Source organism: Pituophis catenifer, unplaced genomic scaffold, assembly GCF_029215685.1.
Source record: "Pituophis catenifer annectens isolate HBS135680 unplaced genomic scaffold, rPitCat1.0.hap2 SCAF_5, whole genome shotgun sequence".
Classification (NCBI taxonomy): domain Eukaryota; kingdom Metazoa; phylum Chordata; class Lepidosauria; order Squamata; family Colubridae; genus Pituophis; species Pituophis catenifer.
The window spans coordinates 15,732,740-15,755,104 of NW_027256885.1; the positions used below are offsets into that span (position 1 = coordinate 15,732,740).

Below are 22,365 nucleotides of genomic sequence, written 5' to 3' on the forward strand. Positions count from 1 at the left end.
CGTGGCCGCTCCTTGTCCTGGGGCAAAAGAAGCACAGATTGAATATTTTAATAATAATGAAATAGAAAGGAAGAAACAAAACAATTCAAAAAACGGAGCAACCAAATTAAGATTAAAGGCTCCTAGTTTTCTTTCCTGTTGGCTTCCATAGTTCAAAAACTCCCACCCAAAACCCCAAAGCAAGAAATGCAAAACAAAAGGCATTAAATAACAACAACAATAACAATAACAATAGAATAGAAAAATAGAAAAACTTTTCAAATAGAAAAATAAAGAAAAACTGAAAACCAACTTAGTTCAAACTAATTGAGCCGAGGTGGAGCAGTGGTTAGAGTACAGGACTGCAGCCTACTTCAGCTGACTGCTAGTTCAGCAGATCAGCGGATCAAATCAAGGTTGACTCAGCCTTCCATCCTTCCGAGGTGGCTAAAATGAGGACCCAGATTGTTGGGGGCAATATGCTATTTAGTATACTGTCTATGGTGTAAGCCGCCCAGAGTCCTTGGAGAGTGGGCGGCATAGAAATATGAATAATAATAATACAATAAAAAAATAAACACTTACCAACCATCACATTGTTGAGCAAGGAGAACGTCTGACATCCTCATTCGTTCATCAATGATGGTGATGTTGGGGTTGATGGGTTCCACCGTGGGCTCCACCGTGATGATGGCAGCCTCCACATCTTAACTTCGTTGCTCTGGTGACACTTGCAGACACCTTTTCCTGGGGATTGGAGAAGAAAAAAAGAATAAAATATAACTGACTGGTACATTCTTTTCTTAACAAGGATAATAAACATATTCTTAATGGGGGCCCCATTAGTGGAAATTTTAAAGAAAAGGTTGGGGGTTGGACTAGAAGACCTCCAAGGCCCCTTCCAGCCCTGAGGGATTCTATCCTTTCTCCTGTTAGTCCCACCAACATTTTGGGAGGCTTTCAGTGCCCCAGGGCTTCCCAGGTTGTGGTGAGGCCACTCCCCTGATCAGGAGCAACTTACCTACACTGGTGGAAGAAAACGCAGAGGCCAACCAATGCATAGACCCCAAGGACAAACAAGGTCACTTTCCAGGGGTCTCCAAGGACGTTCTGGGGTCTGTCAAGGGATGGCCGCAGCAGCTCATTTGGGTCCATTTCTGGAAGAGAAAAGGGATTGTCAGGGCATTTATTAATCCCATGTTTGGCTCTGGGACTAATTACCCTGGTTTAGAGGAGGAGATGAATCGAGGCTTATTCCAAGTTGCAATAATCTGAAAAGAAACGCGAGGAAGGTTTCTAATAAAACTCATTTATTTGTTATAAAGAAAATAAAACACCTCACTAACTAAGAAAAGTTAATTGTTACATTTTGGCAAGTGAGATCTCCTGCCGGTCCAAGACGGACCTCTCTGGCAGGAGAACAAAGGAAAGAGTGTGAGGGGCAAGTGAAGGAATGTGGGTGGATACGGAAACACGTAGCTTACTGATAAGAAGTTGGCAAAGCTACGGAGAGTCTGACAGTCCAGAAATAATGAGCTCAGCTGGTAAATAAAATAACGCAGTGACATTCCCCTTCTTTGCCAGTTGAGCGAATATCAGTTCATCATCAAATAAGGCACATCTTCTCGCGCAGATACTCGTGTTGAGCTGCTGGAAGTGGTTTGTTGAGCATATCAGCAATTTGATCATGTGTAGATACATATTGCATTTTGACAAAACCTTTTTTAACTAAATGCTTTATGTTTTGATAACGGATGTCAATGTGTCTGGACCTAGAACCTGTGAAATGAGATTCAGAAATATAAACCACCGATTCATTGTCTTCCATCACGGTGATCGGTCGGATCGGGTGTGTCCAGATATCTGTGACTAAAGCATCAAACCAAGTTAGGGAATTACATGCATCTGAAACACAAGCATATTCAGCTTCAGTAGATGAACAAGAAACAAAATTCTGTTACGTACTTTATTACTTACGTAATAAACAGGACATCCATTTAAGAACATCATATAACCTGAAGTACTTTTACGTGATTTCTTATCACTTGCCCAATCAGAATCTGCATAACAACATAATTCTGCATAATCAGTATGTGTTGGTTCTAACAATAACTTCAAATGTTTAGTGTATTTTAGGTATCTCAATAATTTCTTAATGCATGTCCAGTGAAACTGTTTTGCCTTACCTACATGTCGTGATAAGAGATTAACACTAAGTGCAATGTCGGGTCTGGTCCAACTACTAATGTATAATAGTGACCCAATGACTGAACGATAAAGTGTTTGATCTTCGAACTCAGGACTTTCTTCTTGTGTCAAGTTATGAAAATCTGTTTGCATGGGTGTCTTTGTTGTGTTAGCATCCTTCATGTTGCAATGATGCAAAATTTGTTCAATTTTATCTTCTTGTGAAAGACTAAACCCCTTCTGTGTCTTTTCAATCTGAACACCTAAATAAGTGCTAATGTGACCTAATGATTTCAATGTGAAGTATCTCTGCAAAGCTTTGGCAAAAATTTCACTCATTTGCTTATTTGGACCAATATAAACAATATCATCAACATAAACAAGAACTATCTCATATGCATTGTTAGATCTTTTTGTGAACACGCACTCATCAGTTTCGGACTTAATAAAGCCCATTGAATTTAGTTTGTCAGTAAGACATAAATACCACATTAAACCAGATTGTTTCAGACCATAAAGACTTTTGTTTAGGAACCAGGTATCCCTTTCTTGGTGTCGGAATCCTGGAGGACTTCTCACGTAGATCTCCTCGTCTAGGTCTGCATGTAGATAAGCCGTGTCAACATCAAACTGGAAAACTTCTAAACCAAGGATAGTTGCAGTTGCTAAAGCAATTTTTACACTCTCAGTTCTGACTGTCGGTGAGTAAGTATTTGTGTAGTCCTCAGGATAACGTTGAGCGAAACCCTGAGCTACAAGTCTGGCCTTGTACAGTGACTCACCATTTGGTTTCTTTTTGATTCTGTAGACCCATCGAGTGCCAATGATCTTTTTGTTTGCTGGAGGTTTTGCAGGTGTAAATACTTTAAGTTTCTTTAGACTGTCCATTTCAGCCTGCATTGCTTCATACCATTTGTCTTGCTCTGAATCAGGGAGCTGCTTGATTTGTGTGAAATTATCAGGTGGAAGTGTGACATTGCAAATCAAAGGCAAGGGTGCTTTTGTCAGTTGCCAAGAATATCGTTGTGGAGGGATCCCTTTTGTGGCCCTCTTGGAACGTCTCGGAACAACTGTCCAATCTTCTTCTGCTTCGTCCTCGTCCTCACTTTCGTCGCTAGCATCAGCATCCGCGGCTTGCGAAGACGGAACATCGGGTTGAGAAGAATCAGTGGAATCTTGATCATCAATCTGCGTAGCATCAGCAGTATCATCTCTGGGAAAATAAACTTCAGGATCATTGGAATGAATCCTGGACCAGTCAATATCTTCTTCAAAATTTGCAGATTGGGAAATCACAATTGCATGTTTAGAGTCAGTAAATCTGCTCCATTTTGAGTTATCATCAATACCCATAAATCTCAGTCTTTTTGCTGCTGGACTTCCTTTTCTTCTTTGAGCTAAGGGAATGTTCACCATAGCATATGAACCAAAAATATGAATGTTTTTAAGATCGGGCTTGTAGCCATACAACATGAAGAAAGGAGTCTGATTTGTTACACTGCTCCAAGTACGGTTGACAATGAAATTGGCGTACTTGATAGCTTCACCCCAGTATATCTTACCAAGGTTGGCGTCTTCTAGGAGACAACGCATCATGGTTTGCAGTACCTCTCCGTTGTGAGCCGATGTGTCAGGGGCTGAAGTCTGATGAATAATTCCATTCTTACGCATCCAGTCCTGGAAATGCTGAGACATGAACTCGGCACCACGATCACTCTGGATTCTGGCGATGCGAACTTGGTGTTGGGTAGAAACAAGGGTTGCAAAGTCTTTAAAGATCTGAAAGGTCTCTGATTTTTCTTTCATAGGATATACATATCCATATCTAGAGTAATTATCAACAATTGTTAGAAAATATTTTCTACCACCAAATGATGGTGGGAAAGGACCAACTATGTCAATGTGAACCAAATCAAAAATGCGTGTTGACAGGCGTGTAGCGTGTTTGGGAATGGCTGCTGCTTTGGATTTGGCCTTTTTGCATACAGCACAATCCAAAAACACCTTACACCCCTTTAGATCCAAACCTTTTGCGAACTCCGGCATCTTCCTAAGAACACGGAAACTGGCATGCCCCAATCTTCTATGCCATTTGTGGATACACCTGGAATGCAAAGGTTTACCTGTTAGTGAATTCTCAACATTAACATTTTTATGCGGAACCTCAGGCTTGCTCTGAGCAATCTGTTTACCAATTCTATTTTTGTTGGCTTTAGGAGCCTTAGGAATAGCAACAGGATCTCTCACTGGAGCATCTCTCTCTGGGCCTGTGCATTCCCCTTTTGGAGTTTGCATACTTGCCTGTGTTTGTGTTTTAGGCTTTGGCTTTAAGTAATAAACACCACCAATTAATATGGTTTCAGCAACAATATCTCCATCTTTAACTATGTAACTTGCTTTTTCAAGGTGGTGAACTTGGAACTTTAACATTCTAGACAAGTGATACTGACTAAGCAAATTACTGGTTGCTGTTGGTATGTAATAAACATCAGGAATGAATGCATCGAGCTCTTCAACATAAACAGTTCCTTTTCCTTTGACCTGACAAGGATGATTTGAAAATGAATAAAGTTCACGTAGCTCTGGTTCAGGCTCGTGCATTTCTGTGAAAAGTTCCTTTCTGTAGGTAACATGCAATGCTGCACCACTGTCCAAAGTCCACAGGAGTCGTCTGTCATACTCTGGTTGAGGTTGTGGATCATTGGTTAAAGCCAATGTGGTGAGTGGAGTTTGTGGATCACGCCGGGGACCACGATGACCTTGTCTTCCGCCTCTGCCTCTGCCTCTGGAATCTGTTCCTCTGGGCTGGTACGTGACGGGAGCTGGAACTCGTTGGGGACAATCCCGGGTGGCATGTCCCACACAATTGCAGGTGTAGCATCTTGGCATCCTTGGAGCATAGGTCCTTCCTCGGAAGGGGCGCCTAGCTGGAGCTCTTGATGCGGGTGGTCCTCTCAAGTGTGGCGTGGCCAACATGAATGCCTCTTCTTCAATTAAAAGTCTACAGACATTGTCCACTGTGCGTTGAGAAATAGGGACTTGGTTAATTTTTGTAACAGCATCTTTCCATTCATAATTCAAAGAGTTAATAATGATGCTGATCATTTGAATATCTTCAATGTTATGGCCTCTTTCTCTCAATTCTGTTCTCAGACCTTTCAGTTTGGTCAAATGTCCTCCAATTTGTTCACCAGGTTTCAATCTCGAACCGTGGAGTTCAGACATGAGTAAACATGAAGATTCAATTGAGATAGGCCTGTAGCAATTTTCCAATTCAACCCAAATTTGTCGGGCTGTTGTATTTGGTGGAAAAGTGACCTGCAGTTCAGTATCCATGGACATCAATAATGTTGTGCGAGCCCTTATCTCTAAATCTCTTATTGCATAAGTCCAAGGTGGAGCAGGTGGGTTAAATACCATACAGTGCGTGCCTTCTCTAAGAAGCAATAGTGTAATCTCACTGACCCAGGCTTTGTAATTGTGTCCTGACATTTTTAGTTTTGACTGACCAGTTAGTGGAGAGACAGAAAATGCCTGGTAAGGAGCCTGCACTTGGTATGCTGGCTGTGCTGGCAGAAATGCCTGTGGTATTTGCTGTGCCTGTTGTGGACCTAAAAATGGTCTTGGTTGTGCCATTGGAGGTGGGCCAGGAGGTGGCCCTCTTTGCACTTGTGGCTGGGGCACATATGCAGGCATTTGTAGCTGCTGTGGCTGATGCACTGGAATCTGCTGTGTTCCAGTTGCCATTTGTGCTTGAGCTGCAATATTGGCATGACCTGCTGGAGATGCAGTCATTTGCCTTTGCTTTGTTCCATCTAAAAAGACACCAACACCACCAGGGGGTGTTTGAGTTTGGGCCTGTGGAAACACTTGTGGCATTTCAGCTTCCTGTAGTAAATTACTTTTGCCAGCAGATGGTGCTGCACCTTTGGGCAGCTTTGCATACGTGGCATTGTATGCTTTAGAGTAGGAGTGGTTATGTAAGACATGTGTAACTTGATCAGGGAGACTTTCATGTGACGTATGCAGTGCTCTTTGCCTTAATTGGCCTGACACAGGATCCACCAGGGGGAGTGTCTTTGGCTCCGGAGAAGAAGGCAATATGGCGCTTTTTGAAAAATTTAAGTTATTTCCCTTATCTTGCTCAAGCATAGATATAGCCATTTTTGCCTGGGATAGCTGCTGTTCATAGAGTTTTATACGGTCACGATAGGCTTTCATAGCTAGCTCATCCAGGGTGAGCTTAGAGCTTCGAGGAGAATAATGAATTGTTTCTCTCTCTGCGTGGGAGGAATTTTGCTCAGCAGTGTGCTTCAGCCTTGCATCGAGCATTACAAATTCAGAAGGTTCTGGGAAGACTTTTTCAGAGCTTGGAAGATCAGAAGAAAATGTTACTGACCTCAGTCGTAAATCATCATCTTCAAAAACAGCTTCTGTCTTATCTGTCTCCATTTCTGTTCCCACGGCTTCTTCTCGTTCCAGGCGTGTGGCTGTAGTAAGGGGCTGGAAATCTGGAAACCTCCTTTCTGCCACCTTCTCAGCAAAATACATTTTGTATTTGTTTTACTTCTGTTTCGGCATCTCAGCAATATGATCATGTGTAGATACATATTGCATTTTGACAAAACCTTTTTTAACTAAATGCTTTATGTTTTGATAACGGATGTCAATGTGTCTGGACCTAGAACCTGTGAAATGAGATTCAGAAATATAAACCACCGATTCATTGTCTTCCATCACGGTGATCGGTCGGATCGGGTGTGTTACATTTTGGCAAGTGAGATCTCCTGCCGGTCCAAGACGGACCTTGCTGGCAGGAGAACAAAGGAAGAAGTGTGAAGGAGCAAGTGAAGGTCTTAGCCGGACCTTTCTGGAAAAAGAACAAAGGAAAGAGTTTTATTAGAAACCTTCCTCGCGTTTCTTTTCAGATTATTGCAGCTTGGAATAAGCCTCAATTCATCTCCTCCTCTAAACCAGGGTAATTAGTCCCAGAGCCAAACATGGGATTAATAAATGCCCTGACATCTGGTAGCAATTTTCCAATTCAACCCAAATTTGCCGGGCTGTTGTATTTGGTGGAAAAGTGACCTGCAGTTCAGTATCCATGGACATCAATAATGTTGTGCGAGCCCTTATCTCTAAATCTCTTATTGCATAAGTCCAAGGTTGAGCAGGTGGGTTAAATACCATACAGTGCGGTAACGCGACCTCAGATCGGACGTGGCGACCCGCTGCATTTAAGCATATTAGTCAGCGGAGGAAAAGAGACTAACCAGGATTCCCTCAGTAACGGCGAGTGAAGAGGGAAGAGCCCAGCGCCGAATCCCCATCCCACGGTGGGGCGCGGGAAATGTGGCGTACGGAAGACCCACTCCCCGGCGGCGCTCTGGCAGGGGGCCCAAGTCCTTCTGATCGAGGCACAGCCCGTGGACGGTGTGAGGCCGGTGGCGGCCCCCGGCGCGCCGGGACCGGGTCTTCTCGGGGTCGGGTTGCTTGGGAATGCAGCCCAAAGCGGGTGGTAAACTCCCTCTAAGGCTATATCTATGCTATGCTCAGCCGGACCTTTCTGGAAAGAGAACAGGGATGGAGGAAGAAGAGTCAATCTCTGGTTTTAATGGTTGGTGGTTCCCCTCCAAGACTAACCATCCCAAGGTCAAACTCCCAAGCAAGAAAAAAAACCACACCTCAGACCAGAAACCAAGTCCTGCTCACCTCTTGGTCTCAGTCTCAGTCTCAGTCTCAGTCTCCGTTTCTATCTTTCTCTTTCTTAGTTTTAGTTTAGTTTAGTTTAGTTTTATTGAATTTCTATACCGCCCTACTCCCGGAGGACTCAGGGCGGTGAACAGCCACGAAATAAAACACATACATATAAAAAATTTAAAATCGAATAAAATGAATTAAATAAATTTGGCTGAATTAATACCCATAATTTAAAATACCCATATTTTAAAACACATTAAAATTTAAAATTTGCACTTAAAAGGGAGAAGATTTAGGGGAGGCTAGCTTGATGAAATAAAAGAGTCTTCAGCTCATGGCGGAAGGTGCGCAGATCCGGGATCCTCCGTATCTCTGGGGGGAGCTCGTTCCAGATCGTAGGTGCCCCCACAGAGAAGGCTCTCCCCCTAGGGGCCAACAGCCGACATTGTTTGGCCGATGGCACCTGGAGGAGCCCCTCTCTGTGGGAGCGTACTGGTCGGTGGGAGGCTATTGATGGTAGTAGGCGGTCCCGTAAATAACCAGGTCCTAAGCCATGGAGCGCTTTAAAGGTGGTAACCAGAACTTTGAAGCGCACCCGGAAGACCACCGGGAGCCAGTGCAGCTCGCGCAGGAGAGGTGTTACATGAGAGCTCCACGCCGCTCCCATAACCACCCGCACGGCCGCACTCTGCGCCAGTTGGAGCCTCCGAGTGCACCTCAAGGAGAGCCCCATGTAGAGAGCGTTACAATAGTCCAGACGAGAGGTGACGAGGGCATGAGTGACTGTGCGTAGCGAGTCCCGATCTAGAAAGTCAATTAAGGCGAACCTGATGAAAAATCCTCCCGGTCACGGCCGTCAAGTGCTCTTCTAAAGACAGCCGTGAATCCAGGAGGACGCCCAAGTTATGAGCCCTTTCCGTGGGGGCCAATGATTCGCCCCCAATAGCCAGCAATGGCGCCAGCTGACTATATCGGGACGTCGGAAACCACAGCCACTCGGTCTTGGATGGGTTGAGCCTGAGCCCGTTTCTCCCCATCCAGATCTGTACGGCCTCCAGGCATTGGGACATCACTTCAAGGGCATCGTTGGGGTGGTCCGGGGTGGAGATGTACAGCTGGGTGTCATCAGCGTACTGATGGTACTTCACCCCGAAACCATGGATGATCTCGCCCAGCGGCTTTACATAAATGTTGAACAAAAGGGGCGAGAGAACCGATCCCTGCGGCACCCCACATATAAGGGGCCTCGGGGTCGATCTCTGCCCCCCTGTCAACACAGACTGCGACCGGTCAGAGAGAAAGGAGGAGAACCACCGTAACACGGTGCCTCCCACCCCCAACCCTTCCAGCCGGTGCAGCATGATACCATGGTCGATGGTATCAAAAGCCGCTGAGAGATCTAACAGGACCAGGACAGAGGAACAACCCCTGTCCCGAGCCCTCCAGAGATCATCAACCAACGCGACCAATGCCGTTTCCGTGCTGTACCCAGGCCTGAAGCCCGACTGGAACGGATCCAGATACGACGCTTCATCTAGGTACTGGGGAAGCTGTCGCGCAACCACACTCTCAACAACCTTCGCAACGAAGCAAAGGTTGGAGACTGGACGATAATTAGCCAATACTGCTGGGTCCAGGGAAGGCTTCTTGAGGAGGGGCCTTACCACCGCCTCTTTCAGGGCGGTGGGGAAGACACCCTCACCCAATGAAGCATTTATAATCCCCTGGAGCCAGCCTCGCGTCACCTTCCGGGAAGCCAGCACTAACCAGGAGGGGCACGGGTCCAACAAGCATGTGGTCGCATTCAATCTACCCAGAATCCTGTCCACGTCATCTGGGGTCACAGGATCAAACTCATCCCAGATAACAGTCTCAAGACCTGCCTCCGTCACCCTCGCTGGATCTACCCAGTCGGAGTCCAGACCTGCCCGAATCTGAGTGATTTTGTCATGCAGATACTGAACAAAATCCTCGGCTCTTCCCTCCAAGGGGTCCTCCCGCGCTTCCTGGTGGAGCAGGGAGCGGGTCACCCTAAACAGGGCGGCCGGGCGATTATCTGATGACGCAATAAGAGCAGCAAAATGGGTACATTTTGCTGCTTTTATCGCCACTAGGTAATTCCTAATATGAGATCTTACCAGTGTTCGGTCGGATTCAGAAAGACTAGCCCTCCAACAGCTCTCTAGGCGTCTTTTCCGGTGCTTCATCTCCCTCAGCTCCTCAGTAAACCAAGGAGCCAGGTGAGATCGGCGCTGGGTCAGAGGCCGCAAAGGCACGACTCGGTCCAGGGCTCCAGCAGCCGCCCTATCCCAGGCAGCCACTAGGTCTCCAGTCGAGACGTGAGCTCTCTCTCTCTTTCTATCACTCTCTCTGTCTCTCTTTCGAGTGAGTCTTTGATCCACTGAACCTTCTTTAGCCTGCATGGCCCCACCCATCAACGGAAAAGAATTCCAACAGAATCCAGGTATCCAGGTAACCTAGAGGTCAAACAACACTTCTCCCTCTACTCAACCCTTGACCCCTCCCTCCCTTGGAATCCCCCCCCCCTTTCAGCTCAGGAGGGAAGGTTAACAGTTTACTGGCCCTCAGTAGTGGGGAATCCAGGGGGTCCTGTCTAAGCAGGGGGTTGGACTAGAAGACCTCAAGGTCCCTTCCAACTGTTATTTTCTATGGGGCTTTCCGAGAAGCGAGCATCCAAACCTTGGTTCCACCCCACCTGTGCCCACAGCCATCAAATAACACCCTTCACCCATGGCGGAAACTTCCTTCCTCCCAAGCAGGTCTGACAGGCTCACCTGCTATTTGCAAAGGGATCCTCAAGCACAAGACCTGAGGTGCAGCCTAAAAGAAAGGCTCATCCCTTCTCCTTGTTCAGCGACAGAACGGACTCCAAAAGCACCATCCCTCTTTGGGGCATCTTCAGCGCACATCCCAAAGGTGCTTTTCAAAAGAGAGCTGGAATTTCTTGGGATTTTCCCTTGAAAACGTTTTGCTTCTCATCCAAGAAGCTTCTTCGGTTCTGACTGAATGGTGGGGAATGGAAGGATTTGTCCTCCTTGCAGCCATTTGGTGGTTAGCATTGTGAAGGTCAGCCATGGGCTCTCTGAGAGGCCTTGAGGCCACCTGGGGGTTTATCTGCACCCTCAGGGTCCCCTGAATCAGAGGGAAAATGGGGGGAACCTCCTTGGAACTGAGGAAAGGACCCTGTTGCTGTCTTCGGAGAGAGCAAAGTCCACCCTCTGGACAGAGGAGACCCCTGGTTGGAAAGAGGGTCAAAGAGGCCATCTACGTTAAAACGGAACAGCCCCCTCTCAACAGAGGGGGAGGGGGAGGACCCCACCTCTCTCCTGTCTACCAGACCGTCCTGAGGACGTGGGGTTTGGGGCGGCCCAGTCTGTGTGCAAGGAGTCAGCCGGGTCTCTGCAGGTTTCCAGAATTGAGAGGATTTCTCCCAGCCTGACCTGCTTTCTGCTTCCATCCTCCAATGCAGCAGGCAGGAAGAGTCCTTGGTGGGAGGAGGGGACCCCAGAGACCCCCTGGGCTCCTCTTTCCAGGACAAGCTTAACATTGGGGCCCTTTCACCCAATTCCTGCAATGCACAAGGGGCAGAAATCCTGGCTGACCCACAAGTACGACTACCTGGGATCGGTAAAGAGAGGTTTTACAGGAGTTATTGGAGGAAGTCCAGATTGTTCTTCCTGCAACACTGAGAAAATGTCCTGTTTTAACAAGACAAACTTACTGGCATCGATGAAAGACATTAATCCCCTTTATTGTGGCCTGTTGGAAGAAACATCCTTCTGGGTTCTGCTCCAAGTGGGGAAACAGACACTGGAAACATGGAGACTGCTTGGAAAGATGGTTTAATGGTGGACAGGATCACATGGCTTGAGTTCCTGAACAGAAAAAGGGCAGATAGAGTAAATCTTCGGGTTTTTATGCTCTCTCTGGCTCTGCATTTCTTGGGACCCCAAAAGAGTATCCTGATTGGTTGTCAGACTCCCAGGGGGTGGGGGCCTTGCTGGCTGATGGTCACATGTGCTTCCCAGGTCACATGTGGTGAGTTTCTGCTGCTATTGTGTAGAGGGCTAATCCTATCTTTAGCAATTCCTACTATGGCTCTGCCTGAAGGAGGCAGATCTTTGTTATGTAGAATAGACTGGCCCAGGCCTTAATGGCCCATTGACAAAGGGTGGGGGGCAGGAAGGTGGGAGCTGCTTTGTCTGTAAAATATGCTTCTCATATTTCTCATCCAGGGAAATATAATATTCTGCCTTTTTCATATTTCCTAAAATATTTCACTCTTCCAGGAAAGGGGTGGGTGCTAACTTCCTACAGGCCCATGAAGAATTGTTTTCTCTTTTCGGAGACTTTTCATGGAGTCCCATTTTCTGAAGGAAATTGCAGGCCTTCACCAAATAGTGACAGTTGTCAGCCAGAAGACAAAGTAATAGCATTAACATTTTGTCTGGAAAATCAGAATATAGGTTTTGAGAGAACCTACCGTATATTCCAGAACAGGACATAATATTGTACATGTGTTTGTCTTCCAGTTCTTATAATCTCAATGATCCTTTAGGACAATGGTTGAACAGCGAGGGCGAATTATAATTTAAAGTAATTGAGGAATAGTGACAATAATGGAAAATGCAATCGGTTAATTAAAATCCAAACAATAAAATGTGTAGCTATTCCCAGCTTTTCCCCCAAAGTTTGGTCAGAAGAGAGGTCAAGGAGCAGCTGAGGTCTCCTCAGTGTTACCTGCTTCCATCCTCCAATTCCTCTGCCTTTCAGATGGGGATGGGCAACCAGAGTTTGACAGGCCTCCCCCAAGGTCTCTGCCACCTGATGTGGTTGCAAAGAGGGAAAGTCAAATGTAACCCAGACTTAGGGTGCTTAAAAGCAGAGTGCCAGTCTCTGTCAAAGCTTATTTCCATGAAGGCTTCTGAGGCTACCGGAGCGTTTTTAGAAAACACAGGCTGGGTGAGGGCATCTCAGGGCTTTCTCCAGAAGTGAGGCTTCCTGCTGAAAAAGGCAAAGGGCCAAAGGTGGAGGAGAAGTCATTGCGGGCAAGGAAAGATGAACTGGGATCTCTGTGGTTGTTGAATTTAATTTTAAATTCAGTGACCTGCTGGATCCCCTTTTCAGATCTGCTTCCTTCCCAGGATTTTCCTCAGCTCCTTCAATGAGGTTGGGGGGAGGGGCTCCTGCTGTGCTGCTTCCCCTCAAACGCTGGGCAGACCCTCAGAGGGAGCCCTGATGGATGACCCCATGTAGCCCAGTCCACAATCAGCCCAGGAGAGGTTTCAGGACCTTTTGTGTGATGTCACAATCTTGGATCCAGCTGTGGAGGGATGCGGGGGGGTGTGTCCCTTCAGAGGCCCCCCCCCCCCAGCAACTGTGGGTCTTTCAAGATGGAGAGTCAGAAGCTGGAAGAGACATCCGGAGAGTCCCAGACAAAATCCGTGGAGGGAAAAGGAAAAACGGGGAGTGAAAGACCTTGGAAAGACGAGCTAAATGACTTGAGGAGGGGGGAAGGGAGGGGGAGGGAGGGAGAAAGAGAGAGAGAGAGGAGGAAGGAGGGAAGAGAAAATACAGGGAAGGGAGGCTTAACTGCCTTTATATCCTTGAACTGGGAAGACTGCAGGAGTTTCTTGCAGGCACTGGAGATAATCTTTGGATCTCTCTGTCCAAGGTCAAAGGGATCAAGTGGATCTCTCAGCTCCCTCACAACCCACCATCTCCCCTCCCTCTCTTCTCTATCCTGGGTCCTCTAGTTCTAGCCCATTTCTTTTCTTTTATAGAACTGACTGGCTTCCCTCAATTTCCTTTTGAGATTGATTTTGAGGTGGGAGGTTTGGGGCAGCTGGGAAGGAGAGATACTGTCCCGTAGAAGAATTGGAGGGAAGATCAGATTTCAAAATCTTTTTGGTCCAGAGCTGGAAAATCTCTTTCCCTGAAAGTGCCCAACAGATGGAAAGAGGTCCAGGGGTGAGGGAGGGGGCATTCTTTAAGGGGGGCGTCTGTGGCCCCTGCAGAGCTCCCCATTCCCTCCAATAGACCCCAACAACCCTCTGTGGCCCTTTGGAAGTTCCTCCCCCCCAGAACCCAGATTGGCCCCTGAAGTAACAACTGTGCAAGACCATCCTTAGTTCAGGGGGTTGAATGAGAGATTTTTATTTCTTCTGCACACTGAGGAGATTCCAGAAGTTTAGAGTTCCTTCTGAGCTAACCTGCTTGTCTTTCACTTCTACTTGAAATTGGGGAGTAGTAAGTTACACAGACCAAGAAGTAAAAAGCATTATCAAAAAGCAGACTTGGGCCCTGTTTGCAGTTGTAAAGTTTGGAAGCTGAACACATCCTTTTCTTTGTTCTCAGAGGATTTTACTTTTGCAGAGATGTAAAAATAAAATTACTATTTTTTGCAAAGAAAGCCCTTTTTGTATGCAAAATGTTTTTATTTTTATATATTTCCGAAAGGTTTGGGTAATGGGTAGGGCTAGAAGGCTGGAAAAATAAAATTAAGAGAAAGAATAAAGAATAAAAACATGAGGTTATGCGCAGGCTCTGTATGTTACAAGATGCCCCAGGGCGTGTTGGGGCATGCCCCAGGGAGGGGTGGCCCGCGGTCATGCGCTGCGTATATGGTTGCTAGATAACGGGAGGGCGATGAGCGTGATGGCACGTGCGACAAGCTTGTTTATGACATGTTCTGACATGTCCCAGGCGTGGCCTGTGGTTCACAGACTGATAAAAGAGGGCCTCTGCAGAAGGGCGACAATTCAGCCGCTTAAAGCCTAGGCCTCGTTTAATAATATGGGGCAAGACGAAGGAAATAATAAAAAGGTTGATAATGTAGAGCCAATTGATGATTTATTTGATTTAAACGTGACACCAGAACTCCCAAAGAGGGCACGTCGAGTTAGGAAACATTGTAAAAAAGTTAATATTGAGAATGAGCAGGAATTGACACTTAAGATTTGTTATTGCCGCTTCTGCCAGTCACCAAACGGTGCGTATATATAGGCATTGAAAATTAAAAAGTATTATGAGTTGAAAACAAATATGTAACGTGTTATTTCTTCTTTCAGAACTGGATGTTCACCAGAATACAGGCCTTTTGCAAATTGTCAAGAGCTGTGTTGTGAAAATTTTGCATCATTGTTTACTGGGATGTTTGAAGAATGAAGATCAATTAGATGGAATGGATGAAACTAGCATTGTTAAAAGAATGTGTCTTCAAATATCTATACCCCAAATTGTCTGGATGATCATTTATATTTCAGATAAAATGAATAAGTTATATTTCACAAGGGATACATTGGATGAAGTCAAAGAATGTATACAAAACACTGAGAGGATGAAGGATCCACTGGTTTTAATGACAAGAATAAGAGATGAGACTCCAATCTCAGTCAAGAGATTGATATGTCAAAATGTATCAGAAATTGATTACAAGAAAATGTTAATGTAAAGGATGTGAATTTCTAATAAAGCATGTATACTGAAAAACTTTGAAAACTGTTGTTATTTCTGGTTGGTAAAGGGATATTTAGAAGTACGGATAAGGGAGTCAGGGATGTGGGGGTGGGGGGGGGGGGGAGTTTGACTGTTTTTGCAAAAAAAAATAGGGGGGTGGGTTGATGGGTGGGTGTGGGTGGGTGGGTTGGAGGGTGTTTTATGTTAAGGCTTCAGGACAGCCAATACGCATGTTGAACTAAAGATGACATCAAGAACATTGGGCGTTGGAGTCTTAGCTGGTTGAAACTGATAAGAAGGTAGTGGTCAGCGAGGCATAGATACCCTTCCCTATTGACCGGTGAAGAAGTCAGCTTCAGGATGGCAGATGCTGATGTAAGTGTTTCTATAACTATGAAAGATATAGCTTAATGCTGATATATTATTATATACCGATTTATATGTATTAAAAAAGTCAAATTGGCTTTATATATATGATATATATTTTCTGGTTATTAGGAGGATGCAACTGACTCCCAATGTGTAAAGGCCGTTGAAGGTATTATTTTCCTTTTACCATGCAAATATTATAGGTGATGGGTTGTCCTTTTTTTTTTGTGGCAGTGCATAGTCCAGTAAGATTCAATTTTTCTTTCAGATTGTGAGGAGGATGAGCTGTTTGGGACATTTACAATGCCCACAGACTCACAATGGAATTTATATATCAGGGGTGGCAATTTAAGCCCCTTAGGAAGCCCTACAGAGAGGATATTAGGAGGTATGTCATTTAATTTGCAGATATTACTATTGGATAAACAGCAGTGTCTGTTAGGGAATGTTGATCTATCATCAAAAATAATGTGTAAGGGTTGGGGGTGGCCACTTTATTCAAAGTATATATGTTTAGTATACTTTGGGTCTTTAGTATACTTTAGTATACTATGGGTTCTCTGCCTTTTCTGTAACAAGAAGGATGCCTATATGATTCTTTGTTTTTTTCAGATAGGGATGATGATGGTGATGATGATGATGATGATGATGATGATGAAATGTTTGTGGCTTTTACAATGCCCACGGACTCTCAATGGGCTGAATATAACAGTGGTCATGGTGAATCCACATTACAAAGGGCACAAGAAAACAAATTAGAAGGTATGGCATTTTTATTTTGCAGGCATAATTATTGTATAAAAGCTGTAATGTGTTAGGAGTTGTAATAAGTGACTGTCCCTAAGTAACAGTATGTGTGGTGGAGAGGTGTGCATGTGGGGGGGCGTGTGTGTATGTGTTATGTGTTATGCTATAGGCCGTTTTATTTATTGTAATAAACGTGAGAACCTTTTAACTTATTGCTGTACATTCCTTTCAGAATGGTGGAATGGGCAGATGCATGCCAAATTCCCAGGGTGCAGTGCTTCACATCATGGTCAAAGGGGTGGGAACCAGCAAGCAAGCATATCACAAGCGCCTGTGGAGGAGCAACTGCCAGAAATGGTGCAGCAGATAGCAACAGCACAGGGGACTGAAGAAATGGAAATGCAAGGTCTGAATTTATATTCACATATGGATTTTAGGGAAAAGCGGCAATTATGTATTTTGGGGTGTGATATTCAATATGTTTTTGTGCTATAATAAGTACTAAGCCTAAATGTTAATTATTTGTGTACCTACAGATAGAGACAGTGAACAGGGATCTGCAGAAGGACCATGTCCAACAGGAACACAAAGCATTGGTCAGAATATTGAACTACAGGAGGCACCCCCATGCAATGCCAGGGCTGTACAAGAACAAGAAATTGAACCCCAGCCATCCACATCTCGCGGCATACAAGGTTAATTAAAATGTACAAGAACTGGTAAATAGGGTTATATGTATTCATTAAACAGTGACAGACCTTCGATATGTCTTTTTTATTTATTTAGAACCTGTATGTAAAAAGTCTAAAAGGGGGCCTGAGGAGCAGCATCCAACATCTGCATACAGTGACATCTCCAGTGAAGAGGGGGATATGTCAGAAACACAATCAGCAGAGGAATGGGGCTCTTTGGAAGGTTCCGAACCGCTAAGAACACCTGAAGCACCGCCCGTGTACCTGGAGAGAGTTCAATCATGGCAGAGACCCCTGCAACATTACAGAGCAATAGAGTACTATGAACGTTATAGATTTGTAAATATGGAGCATGTTCAATCATTTACGCTTGCTATAGATGTTATTCATAATGAGATACAGAATCTTTTGAACCGTATTTCCAGGGATATAAGTCCAAATGATTTTGTACAATTGCGGCTGGATGCTGAGGAATTAAGTAGGCCCCTCTTTAGTGTTAGAAGGCATCTTGAAGAGTTAGATGCTGATGAGTTCCTTAGTTATGTAGAGAGTTTATTACAAAGCAATGTGGAGATCTTATGGAGGAACTCTTTGGAATTAACAGTCACGATTGTGAAGAACCATGAGGGGGGCGATCTTAGGAAATTAGGAACTGTTCTATTCAGTAAGATTTTAGAGAAGAAAAGACAACACCTGATTGATTTCAATGTGGAGGGGGTATTTCTGTGTTTTGCAGGCAGCCTGCTATCGTTGTTAGATAACGAAATGTCTAGTAAACAGGAAATTATTACCAGAGCCACAGACCTCCACAACACACTTGGGATATCTATATCTCACAGAATTGATTTTTCACAGATACACTTATTTGAAGACCACTTTGGTATAACTATAAAGATTGTGTTTTATCACGAAGGGGGTTGGAGGTTTTTTGTAACTGGAGGGACCCTAGAAGTAAGAGTAGTGTTTATGCTGTTACACGACAGTCATTACTATGGGATAAAAAAACATCAAAGGCTTCATGGGGGTACGTTACTTCTGCATATTGTGCCATACAGCGTATCATCACAAATTTAGACATGATTGTCAATATTTTTGTCGAGCTTGTACGGGTTCAGAATGCCGCGAAGTGGCGGGGGGGAGGGTGAGGTGCCGTATATGTAAACTGCTTTGTCGCTCTAATGCCTGTCTTGAAAGACATGAGCAGCTAGCTGTGGAAGGAAAAATTGGTTGTGAGGATAATGTGTTTTGTTCCAAGTGTGGTATCTATGTGCCTGCACCACATGTTGAATGTAAGAAAACAACGTGTGGACAGTGTGGTACCAAAGTAGACAGCCTGACAGGTCACTTATGTTATCTGAAAAGGCTTTTTAAGCCAGTTGTAGGTTACATGTACATTGTGTATGATTTTGAATGTTGTCAAGAAACTGGGGCTCACATACCGAACTATGTCTATGCCATGGACATGCTGAATGATGGTGATGTTAGGAAGTGGGAATGGTACGGTGATAAGTGTCTGGAGGAATTTGTGAAAACTTTTATACAGCCTAAGTTTAAAGGGGCCACATTCATAGCTCACAACTCCAAGAGTTATGATGGATACCTAGTCCTCAGGCAGCTCATTCGTGAAAAGGTAAAGGTACAACTCTTAACTCAGGGGGGTAAGCTGCTATGCATAACCCTACCACACTTTCATATACGTTTTATCGATAGCCTTTCTTTTTTACCCATGAAATTGAGTAAATTACCCAAAGCTATGGGCTTTCAAGGTTCCAAGGGTTATTTCCCTCATTTGTTCAATACTGCAGAGAATCAAGATTATGTGGGGCCATTGCCGGATATCAAATATTATAGCTCTGACACCATGATGCCTGGGGAAAAAGAGGAATTTGAGAAATGGCATGCTGCTAATAAAGGTACAACATTTAACCTCAAAAAAGATCTTGCTTACTACTGCAAACAAGATGTTAAGATACTGAGAGATGCTTGTAACAGGTTTAGGGAGCAAGTGATGGAAATGACAAAAAGGGAGTTTTTCACAGGCCATGGTGGTGATATTCTTGAAGAGTCCGAAATTCGTTGCATTGATCCTTTTCAATATGTAACATTAGCATCTATTTGTATGGCGCAGTACCGTTTCATGTTTTTGAAGAAGGATATCGTAGCATTAGCACCTCTGGACAATTACCAGAAGAGCAAGAAAAGCTATTCTGCATGCTCTGTACAATGGCTGATGTATATAGAGCATACCGAGGGTATAAACATCCAACACGCTCTGCAAGGTGGAGAAAAGCAAGTAGGTATTTACTTTTTGGATGGGTTTGCTGTCATAAATGGGTCCCCCACTGCTTTTGAATTTTATGGCTGTTTTTTTCACGGATGCCCTATATGCTACAAGGCCCAAGACTTCAACAATCTGCTTGATTCAACTTACGGCCTGTTGTACTCACGCACTAGGGCGAGAGAAGAATACCTGAAGAGCATGGGGTATGTAGTACGCATCATCTGGGAACACGAGTGGAATGATATGTTGAAGAACAATGAGGGATTGAAACATTTTCTAGTAGATAGTAATTTCCCAACACCCTTGAACCCCAGAGATGCATTTTTTGGGGGCCAAACAAATGCTACATGCCTGTACTATAAACCAAAACAGGGGGAGCAAATCTTATATTATGATTTTACAAGTTTATATCCCTTTGTGAACAAGAACAAGCTGTACCCGACAGGGCACCCAGAAATAATATACCAAAACTTTGGGGATATAAAACAGTATTTTGGATTTGCTAAAGTTAAAGTGTACACACCAAGGGGTCTCTACTTTCCAGTACTGCCACATAAGTCTGGTGGCAAATTAATGTTTAGTCTGTGTGCAACTTGTACAGAAAAACAACAAGTCACAGAGTGTCTCCACAATGATGAAGAAAGAGCCCTAACTGGAACGTGGTGTACTGTAGAATTGAATGTCGCTGTGGAGAAAGGCTACAGAATTGCAGAGATCTATGAAGTTTGGCATTTTGAAAGGAAGTCAAAAACCTTGTTTTCTGGTTATATTAACATGCATCTCCGTCAAAAACAGGAGGCTAGCGGTTATCCCGGCTGGTGCAAAACAGAGGAAGATAAAGAACGTTACGTTCGGGATTATGAAAAGAATGAAGGGGTCCGTTTACGCAAGGAGCACATTGAAGTCAATCCTGCTAAAAGACAGATTGCTAAACTGTTTTTAAACTCCTTGTGGGGTAAATTTGGCCAGAGTACCACTCAGCTGACTACATCAGTGGTGACAGAACCTGAGGAATTATTTAAGTATCTTTTTGTCCCCCATTACGAAGTGTCCTCTTGTGAATTTGTGGATGATGAAACAGCCATTGTAACATGGAAAACAGCCAAAAAACATCCTACTAAGTCAACGTGTACAAACTTGTTCATTGCTTGTTTTACAACTGCTTATGCACGGCTAGAATTATACAGGTTATTGGATCGTTTGGGGGACAGATGTCTCTATCACGATACTGATTCTGTCATTTTTATTAGCAGAGAGGGGGCGTGGTCACCGACATTAGGTGATTATTTAGGGCAGCTGACAAGCGAGATTCCTCCAAACACTTCCATCACCGAGTTTGTGGCAGTTGGTCCAAAAACCTATGGGTATGCTTTGTCAAATGGTTCTACTGTGTTAAAGGTGAAGGGTATAACGTTAAACAGTGCCAACTGTGTTAAGGTTAACTTTGAAAGTCTGAAAGATCTGATTGATGAATATTGTCAATCAGAAGGTGAGGAAAAGAAAGAGATCCAGATCCAGCAGCCGGGAATTGTTAGGATTAAGAAACAGTGGGCTCTGGAAACCCGGGTACTCAGAAAAACTCTAAAAGTTGTCTATAATAAAAGGGTGCTCAAAACAGAGGATTATTGTACGTTACCGTACGGTTATTAATTATGATGAAAAACAGGGCAACGTTTGTACATCCTTTCTCATGTATTATAAGCGGTCCTTCCAATTCGGGAAAATCTTATTTTATAAAACAAATGTTAGAACACGGTGAGCATGTATTATCTGAAATGCCTCAAAACGTTATATGGTTTTATAGCTGTTGGCAACCTCTGTACAACGAATTACTTAATAAATTTCCTAATATTAAGTTTATGGAGGGCCTTCCTGACTCTTTTGAAGCTACTGACTTGTTTCCAACGAATCAAACCAATTTAGCGGTTGTAGACGATCTCATGGCAGCCGCCGGTGACAGCAAACAAATAGAGAAAGCTTTTACACAGTATGTTCATCACAAAAACCTTAGCATTATTCTCATACTTCAAAACCTGTTTTTTCAAGGTAAGAAAATGAGAACAATAACTCTAAATGCAAAATATTTGGTGTTATTCCGCAGCCCCCGTGATCAGATGCAAGTAGTCACATTGGCACGTCAAATGTATCCGTCTAACACGCGGTACTTTTTAGAAGTATTCCAAGATGCCACTAGCAAGCCTCACGGTTATCTTTTAGTTGATCTGGCAGCCACTACTCCAGAAAACTTTAGGCTGAGAACTGGCATCTACCCCCCCGAATGGCCAGTAGTTTACACTGTGAAAAAGAAGAGTAAAAAGTAACAGCTGTATCTGGAGGGCGCACAGTTCATACAGGATGTCTGAGAGGTTGTGCAGAAATTGGGGGTTATTAAAAATCTTAGTAAAGGCAGGACTGAAACAGAGAAAAGCCATCTTATGCAATGCTAATAATGACCTGGTGGGGGCCATAGCCGAAATAGCCCTGAACACTTTAAAAGGTAACCTGCCTCTGAAGCCTTCACAATACCGGAATTTAAAGAGAAAGAAAGACTGTATTAAAAAACTGAGCGATAGTAAGCTCTCTCTGAAAAAGAAGAAACAGGTTATTCTTCAGTCAGGGGGTTTTATAGCACCATTACTAGGGGCCACTATACCATTGCTGACTAATTTATTAGTGCGGTAAACGTGGAGCACGCAGAGAAAATGTATTTGGTGTCGAGGCATGAGATGGAGCAGCTACGCGGTCAGACACCTACAATAGGTACCACTACCGTTAGCCGGTTGGACGATGACATGCGGGCCGTTCTTCAGAGACCTGATCTAAGTGAAGATGACAAGATAAAACTATACAACTCAGTGCTGCAGAGATTTCTAAGGCTGACCAGACAAAATGACTCTGAGAAAGGTATTCTGAATCTCATTCAACCTCCAG

The 22,365-nt window shown here is 44.3% G+C and overlaps 1 protein-coding gene across 2 annotated transcripts in view; it reads left to right on the forward strand.

The window, feature by feature from the left end:
- LOC139317386 (CCR4-NOT transcription complex subunit 1-like) overlaps window positions 1–15,356 on the forward strand; it is a 125,158-nt gene extending 109,802 nt beyond the window's left edge. For both annotated transcript variants that reach the window (XM_070944420.1, XM_070944422.1), the window contains one exon: window positions 14,958–15,356. In XM_070944420.1, the coding sequence (XP_070800521.1) occupies window positions 14,958–15,014 (57 nt within the window). In that variant the 3' untranslated portion in view covers window positions 15,015–15,356. The remainder of the gene's footprint in view (window positions 1–14,957) is intronic.
- The last annotated feature ends 7,009 nt before the right edge of the window (window positions 15,357–22,365 follow it).